Here is a 9,099-nt window from a genome sequence, read left to right on the forward strand (position 1 = left end):
TAAAATCGAATGATGTGCCATGTGGCTAGGGAGAACTTGCAAATTGTCATCTGATGTGGACAGTTAAATGTGGACAGAAAAAGAAAGTGAAATGTTTTGGTTAAATTAAAAATACCAACAGCACATACAAGTCCCATTGTGACCTACAGCGACAGTCTGTGCGGCGCTAGACATAAAATACACAGTCTTGGTGGAAATAATGACTGCATACCACAGAATACTGCACAGGCCACCACAACACAACGTAGTGCAGTGCAGCAGAGTGTGGTTTCATTTATTTTGCCTGGGTAAATTCACTCCGCAAGGTCAGCAGAGAAAACACACTGGCATCATTTACGACATATGACAGTTAATCTCCTCGGGACGGCTGTTCTGTCAAATGACCCTGAACAACTTTCTTGGGTAAAAAGGCCGACAGTGACACACACCACAATTCATACCGGAGTAGAGTAGCCAGTTTATGAATGACACCGACCACAATGGCCTTGAGTAAGACACTGACCCTCGACAAGATAATGACATGTAACTCTGGCTGCCTAAAATTACATGCAAAACATGAAGGGAGTAATGAATAAAACAACATATGCTCATCTTCCCAACATTGGCCACCGTGGACAGTTGTTGCTTGTGGTATGTGCATCTTCTGTCTGCACAGGCGTTTTGATTTCTGATGAAACCTGGTGGTTTTATGTGTTCCCTCTCTTGTGTTGGTCTTGTCCTTGTCTTTGTGGTGGCATAAAATGAGCTTCAGGCCAGATGGTGTCCTTCCTCTCCGTTTTAACTTTATAGAGTTTGTATTTACATAGAGTCACTCTGCCACCATATGGGATGAGTTCATGCACACCCAAACACACACCCTTTCTCTTACAATTAATGACTTCTTTTTTTTCTTTTTTTTATTCCTTTTGTCAAAGGACACCACCAGCATACATCCAACTTCAATAGATATAAAAAACCTTAATACTGAATGTTTCAGTGCACATTCTTGAACTGTGGCTGCCCGCACGCACACACACACAAATATAGCTTTTTGTCCATCTGTGCTGCTCTCCCTGTAGAAACCCGAGCCCAATAACCCCTTTATATTAACATACCTGAATATGTATAAGACATGAACAGCAAAGTTTCCGATCTCATAGGGAAGGAAGTGGATATAAGGTCACTCATATTGCTCTATTCCTGACAGGTTCAGAGAGAATAATGAGTGTGATATGTTTCCCATTTACATCATTAAGCTGACACTTATCTACAGCAACTTATAACGAGTGAGCATAGTGGTTCTGCTCAATGCTCACAGACGCTTGACAGCACATGTTTCTGTTTGCAGACGTACAGTCAATTATATAGTAAAACACGCCCATTAATCAGTAAAACTCAACTAAACTTGAGCAGTTTAGCAGCTGCAAATTTTTTCTACTCATGAGGTTCACCCCGTGTTTTATGCAAATTAACAAAGGAAATGTAATAAAAGGCTTAAATATGAAATTCGATTGGATGCGAGTTCCTTTGTTGAGGTCCCAGAACTCAATTAGCCTTGTGGAATCTACAAACACACCATGCTAGCCATATAATGGAAAGCTCAGCTGTTTTTCTTCCACTTTCTTCTTGCCTGTTCGCACCCTTGTTTTAAGATAAAATGTTAAAGTGCTTTTATTGGTTTTAGGATGATAGAAAGAGGAAAGCTATGCAGCAAGGTGACAATTTTCAGCAGCGTGGTCGAACATGTGGAAACGATACTATATCTGTGCTGATGATAGGGAAATTGAAAATGGGGTATCTTGCTCTGTGTCCTTCTGCAGCATCAAGAAGCCTCATAGAGCAGGTTTTGCCATTAGCTGTCACTATAGCTGTTTTTAAAAATATAAGACATGCAATGATCTTGAAACTGTGCGCTTCAATCTGACTCTTTAAAATAACAATGAAGTTATCTAAATATTCCCATGGTTAGTGCTGCTTTAAACTCTGTCTAGCTATCATACGTTCTTTAAAATAGACTGGTTGCTAGCTAATAACTCCTGTACTTTTTGCTGGTGTATGCTGTTTTAGCTTCAAACAATATAAGTGTCATTTCTTGAAAGAATCATACCACTAGTTACAAAATCAGCTTTAAATGAACAGTTTGAAATTTTGGGGAATTAGCTTAGCTTAATTAGCTTAATGTCTGTAAATAGCAAAATCTGTAACGTTGGGTAATGAGCTCATGCTGTGTAATACAAAGATTCTACAATTTTTTTTATAGATTATTAATAAGATGTAATGTGTTAATTGATGAGCTTTAGAGGTGCTGGTAGGCAGATTTTATTACATGTGAAGTGAGCCAGACTAGATGTTTTCCTGTTTCCAGCCTTTATACTTGGCTAAGCTGAACATTTTCTGGCTTTTCTGGCATATTGAATGTACAGTGTGATTTTTATTTTCTTATCTAACTCTCTGAATTTCCCCAAATGTGGAACATTTGCTTTAAAGCTCCATTTTCTCAATGTGTCAAGGTTAACTTTACACACAGCACAGACACCTTTTACGTCGCAGTTGCTGATATAATTCTCCCCATACGGATCCCAGAGAGTTGAAGTCTTCTGACCTGGTCACAAGTCTGCTTCAACTTTCATGAGATGACCTACGATCTGAGACTCGACCCACATTTGGCCTGCTATTTCCAGCAGCTACTGGATTCTTTGGGAGAAGAGGAGATGAGAAAGGGATAGAAAAGTAGAGAAGGGAGACATGGAAAAACCAAAAGGGAAGAGGTGGTGATGAAAAAGGAGAGGAGAACAGGAAACGGTAAACAGGAGAGAGGAAGATGAGACAGAAACGTTTATTCCTCTCGTTGACTGCAGCATAAGCCTGACCTTGGCTACAAGACATTTTAACTGCTGAGCACGCACGCACACACACACACACACACACACACACACACACACACACACACACACACACACACACACACACACACAAACAAATCAAACGAACAGTAATGCAGAGGCATCTCATAGTGGGAGCATTCTTGTCATATGTCTTGTCGACCTCCTCAGGGATCAGTCGCCACACCCTGTGTTATTGTGTGGGTTTTTAATCTTAATTTTTGTGTGTGTGTGTGTGTGTGTGTGTGTGTGTGTGTGTGTGTGTGTGTGTGTGTGTGTGTGTGTGTGTGTGTGTGTGTGTGTGTGTGTGTGTGTGTGTGTGTGTGTGTATCTCACAGGTGTGATTACAAGCAAATGTGTTCCCAGACTAAACAATGAAGTCACATAGGATCCTGAATTGCAGAGCTGCTGCCTTCCTCCTGTCCCTCCTCTCCTCCCGTCCTTCACTTCCTCCTTCACTCCCACTTTTCTAATCCCACTCACCACCTCACCCATCCGACTTCTCTTTTCCCGGCCCCCCAACTGTGTGGCCTAAAGATCCTGAAAAAGAAACGTGAAATAAACCCCTCTTGCTCCTTCTTTCTGTTCTGACTTTTTTCTCCTCCCTGATGTTAGTGAAGGGCAAAGAGAAGCCAAACACTATAAAAATCTAACTGAGGCACTACAAATCCTCGCTCTGTTCCCATCCACTGCCTTTCTGTTATTCCCTGCTTTCCTCTCTCTCCTCTGCTCTTGTCTCTAGGTAAGAAAATGCAAAGGAGAAAGACTAATTAAGGCTACCATACACTGTACCCTTTGTCCAGGGCTGTGCGGGCTCAAATGTTTTATCATCGACTGGGCTGCGTCAAAACTTTGACTTTGTTAGACATTTTCACAATACGACTCCTGCCTCCACATCCACAAAACAACCAATCGGAATATGATGTGAAACTGCACAGAATACACTGACCATATCCACAGATTTTACACATGACGTTCAGTTTACCCAATCACAAGCCTGTGAAAACTGTTGTATGTGTATACATCTGCTGGCGCTGTGGAGGGACCTTTCCACAGTTTTTAAGTTAACTAATCTGATGTTGTCATCAGGGTTATCTATATATAAGTTAGACTCAACACTTATATTTTTATGAGAAAACATAAGTTACAAATTGTATACGTGGACTTTGAAAGAAGAGGCAGGAAGGGTCTAAAGGAATTCAACAACATTATGGAAACTGCAGGATCCGTCATTGTATGGGTCAGAATTTTTGAGGCTCAACCCATAATTGGGCCTAAATATCGGGACGTGCATTTTTTTTGTCATTGCTCTGGATTCGACCACTCTTTTCTTTTTTATGCATCTCTTTTGAGTCCCGCACTCAATTATGAGAAGTCACTTACCAGTTACCTCAAAGGGGACCACCTGTGTTTTGTTACTGTAGTATTTACTCTGTGAACAAAGTGACTTCTTAGGATTGAGTGGGACTCCTCCTCTGTCATTAATAGTCAATGTTTTCTCTCGTGAGGCCCCCCAACATTGTGAATGCTAAATCGCTGGAGTTCCCCTTTAAAACAAAACAAAGCTTTTACTTCGCTTCATTTTCAAAAGATGTCTGTGGCACAAAAGGATGATGCAAGTTGTCTTAGTGCCACAATTCACCAGGCCTTTATCTCACAATCTGACAAGCCTCAGAACCGATACCGTGATAGTGACACAAAGTGCGACCAAAATTTTATTAGACCTATCTCACACAGAGCGACACGGAGTAAACTTGCAAGATAGCCGCTATCACAGGATATAAAGGAGCCTTTAATCACTTCCTTTCCCTCTGCCTTTCTTTTTCTCTCTGCTACTCCTCGGGTCACATCTTGAAAAATGATGAGTCAGTCTCGTCCTGTTCTTCCCTCCTGTCCTTACCCTCTTTATTTCTGCCTTGACTGTCTAACCCAAAACAGTCAGAGAAGCTTTTCTTCATCACTCTGCTCCTTTATCCCTGCCCTTTACAGTAGCTCCCCTGTCTCCCCTGCTGTCCCTGCCTCCCCTATCTCTCTGTCTGCCTCCCATCCTCGGCCTCTCTCTCCCTCGTTCTGTCTTTTCTTCACTGCACCCTTCTCTCCTCCAAGGTGATGCTGGTATAAAGACATGAGAGAAGCTGTGTGCCATAAAGATTTTGAATACTGATGAATCTATCCTCCTCGTATTTCCCCATCTATCCTCCCCATCTATCCTCTCCATCTCTCTCTCTCTCCCTCTCTCTCTAGGTGATGCTGGCGGAGCGTAAAGGGACAGAGGACCTGTACGCCATAAAGATCCTGAAGAAGGACGTGGTTATCCAGGATGATGACGTGGAGTGCACCATGGTGGAGAAGAGAGTGTTAGCGCTGGCTGGAAAGCCGCCGTTCTTAACACAACTGCACTCCACCTTCCAGACTATGGTAGGGTATTTGTGTGTTTCATGTACATAAGCACTAGCAAAACACACACACACACACACACACACACACACACAACACACACACACACACAGTACAATGGTTTATTTAGGGTAGGACCTCTGGGTGTTTTATTTTCCTATTGTACAGTATGTACAGGCTTTTTGTGCTTCCTCACTGATTTCACACACCTGCCTGTGAGATTAACATCCAACCAAACAACGTTTAACATCATATTATGACAAGGCAAAAAGGAATAAGGAAGCTATTCAGAGTATTACCAGAAATATAGATCATAGACCTAATATCAGATCAGTTCCATTTTGTTTTATTAACTGTTGGTGCAGGTGACTGGATGAACTCCTGCTCATACATACAAACATACACAAACTAGAAATCTGTCAATTTCATATGATTGTGGATAACTGTATTCTGTCTTTCTGGATTCTTTGCCGGATGAAATGACACTTTGATACACATGACACCCACACGTTCCCCGTTCTGTTCGATCAGAAGCGAGCCACAGTGCAGCGTCCTGCTGAAGGGCACAGCGGCTCTGCTGTGGAGCGCTGTGGTCTTAGCAGCAGCCACCCTGCCTGCTGTCACCAGCTCACAGCTAGCATACACAGGCTGGTTTCATATTTGATTCATGCTCCTGTTCTGACATGTAATCCATATAGAGATGAGTCAACAGAGGAGTAAATGTAGCTCACTGAGCACATGTCATTTACATTCACACGATCCATAAAAACACTCAAACTTTTATGTTTTCATTGATTAATGAACATTTATTTGATGTGACGAAAAGGCTAGACAAATAAAGTTGACCTAACACACACACACACACACACACACACACACACACACACACACACAAACTAGAAGTGAGTGTGTTAATCCTCCACAGCACTAAGTCTCTGACCGGAGAACGGCTTCCATACATATGGGACTTAGCAGGCAGTTCTACACATATAGGCAATTACAACATGCATGCATAGACAGATACATGCCGTATATGATTTGTAGTGCACACGCACACACACACACACACACACACACACACACACGTATTTTATTCATACATGCAGTACACACACACACACACATACACACACACACACACCAAATCCTTCCACTCTCTCTCACACACTGCACCTTATTGGCAATTTCTGTAGATAATGGAGAAGAATTGGCTCTCAAATTGATGTCGCTGTGTTCGCTCAGTTGAAGACTGATTGGACGCACAGACGACAACCCCAGTCACCTCTTTCCCTACCTCAAACCCCCCCACCCCCCCACCATTTTCACTTCCTATGTCATTTTCACCCCCTTTTCTCTCCATCTATGCTTTAATCTTTTCTCTTTTGAGTCGTCACTCTTTCCCTCACATTTCTCCGCGACCTCTCGCCTGCGTGTATGAACATGTCCTTTTTGTCTTTTCTTTCTCTTTCTGCCCCTCTGTCTCTCTGTAGGACCGTTTGTATTTTGTCATGGAGTACATAAACGGTGGAGATCTCATGTATCAGATTCAGCAGGTCGGCAAGTTCAAAGAGCCCCATGCTGTGTGAGTACACACACACACACAATACACACACACACACACACACAAAGCAGCATTTGCAGACTAACAGCTGAGATACCTTTCTATGCCATCATAACACAAATCTTAATCCCCGGCTTATAGGTGTTTCACGGTTTAGTGACACTTTTTTAATCATATAGAATAAGCCATCAGCAGTTTGACTGGCTCAGGTGATGGATGAGCAATCGGAGTGGAGCCTGCCGATGAAATGTGTCGTTTGCCCCAATGCACGTTGCGGCTCTGAAGAACTTCAAAGACATTAAAGTAATCCAGCAGCTCCTGAGAGTTTCCAGTGTGTGGTAGAATACCTCCAAAACTGCATAATATAATTAAGGTGACTGGCGAGATCACTGGTGTCGAGCCGAACCGGCGGGCTGACGTATTTGACAAGCGGGCTGTCTGGAAAGCGAGAGCCGTGGAAGAGTTTGCCCTTCATCTGCTTTGTAGAGAATTAGACTTTCTTCCATCTGGCAGGAGGTTTAGACTGCTGAGGGCATATCGAACAGGGTGAGGAATTCTTTTATCTAAGGCCATCAGCTCGTTCTACTCTGTTTAATGTATTTATCAGACAATAGTCAGGATATTCTGCTCCATGGATCCTAGAACAAATGTCTCAGCGCCTCGTCTTGTGTGTCTTGTATTTACATTCTGCATCTAGAGCCGTGTTCGCTTCCTGTTGCAGCGACTCCTCTCTGGTCATCATTCTGATCACAGATGAAACATCCACGAAGCTCCAAACGGCGTATTTATCGCCGCTATCCACACCTTCGAAATATCTTGAACGCGCACTTTCTAAACAGACACTGATTGTGCACGCCCACGAAAAAACACACACGCACAACATAGTAGAACGCGTGGTCAATGTGTCCAGACTCCTCCTGTTGATCTTATCAGCTGCTCTCTGGCCTTGAAGAGACAGCGCTGACCTTTATGCTGACACACACACACATACACAAATTATCCCGTTGTCCCCCTCCCCCGTCCTTTTCCTCAGCCTCTTTCTAATTACTGTTGTTTCCTGTGTGTGTGTGTGTGTGTGTGTGTGTGTGTGTGTGTGTGTGTGTGTGTGTGTAGATTCTATGCTGCAGAGATAGCCATTGGTCTGTTCTTCCTACATCAAAAGGGCATCATCTACAGGTAACCTCCCGACCACAGCACACTGAATGTACAACATTTACACCAAACCATGTCCCGCTAAGATCAGACTCCGCCCCCGTCTTACTCCAGAACCTGAAACAGGAAGTAAACCTTACGAAACGTAGATATTCTGATAACAAATTACTGTCACACCAACACAGTTTATATTAATGCAACAGACGGTATAGATGGTTGAAGCAGATATTGTTACTATGAAACACATTCATCATATAATATGAAAAGATAACCACATTTATTGTGGTGAATCATCCGTTTATTAAAAGATGCTATATTTTGTTCAAATGAATAGATAACTGTTTTGTTTTAAAATTATTTACTGTAATGACAAACACTTTTTATTATTAGTTGGAACATGAAGAAATTTGTGACAGAATTCACTGAAGTCACTGAAGTATTGTTCTGTATGTTTATATTTTCAGTTTGTTCGTAGCAAATTATTTTCTAGATGATAATATCCTGATATTTTTGACCAAATTCATTGTAGTTTAAAGGGATTTTTTTTTCAGCACAAGAGAAGAGATTTTTTTTTTTTATTATTATTATTATTTTTAAGTCTGAAGTTGCTGCTTCAAAGCCGAACTAAACTAACTAGTCTCTGTATTTTTTATTAATGGTCATTCTCTGGACCGAGCTGTAACATCAGAACTGCAGGGAAGGAGGTGAACACAGATATCGATCTGTAATATTCATCACATGAACGATGAAATTTCACACAAGTCAGATTTGGCTGTTTATGATAGCCAGCTCAGAATCCACTCCCATAAATGATGCAGGCCCCTGCAACCTAAAATCAGAACCACATCTGTCATCTGGTTTGGTGTAACTGTCGCCCCTCCACCTCAACGGAGTCAGGGAGACCGCAGAGGAGGAGAAAACTACAGGATAACAGAGCCAGCTTAGAAAACACACACAGTGTCTTTCCTGTTTAATGTTGTTTTATTCTCCTGCAGAGACCTGAAGCTGGACAATGTGATGCTGGACTGTGAGGGCCACATTAAGATAGCAGACTTTGGCATGTGTAAAGAAAATATGAATGATGGAATCACCACCAAGACCTTCTGTGGAACACCTGACTACATAGCT

The 9,099-nt window shown here is 42.2% G+C and overlaps 1 protein-coding gene across 2 annotated transcripts in view; it reads left to right on the forward strand.

Moving 5' to 3' along the window:
* prkcbb (protein kinase C, beta b) overlaps nt 1-9,099 on the forward strand; it is a 95,040-nt gene that overhangs the window by 58,149 nt on the left and 27,792 nt on the right. For both annotated transcript variants that reach the window (XM_056400781.1, XM_056400780.1), the window contains exons 10-13: nt 5,106-5,279; nt 6,749-6,840; nt 7,933-7,995; nt 8,967-9,099. The exon at nt 8,967-9,099 is cut by the window's right edge and continues 6 nt beyond it. In XM_056400781.1, coding sequence (XP_056256756.1) covers nt 5,106-5,279; nt 6,749-6,840; nt 7,933-7,995; nt 8,967-9,099 — 462 coding nt within the window. The remainder of the gene's footprint in view (nt 1-5,105; nt 5,280-6,748; nt 6,841-7,932; nt 7,996-8,966) is intronic.

Source organism: Seriola aureovittata, chromosome 17, assembly GCF_021018895.1.
Source record: "Seriola aureovittata isolate HTS-2021-v1 ecotype China chromosome 17, ASM2101889v1, whole genome shotgun sequence".
Taxonomy (NCBI): domain Eukaryota; kingdom Metazoa; phylum Chordata; class Actinopteri; order Carangiformes; family Carangidae; genus Seriola; species Seriola aureovittata.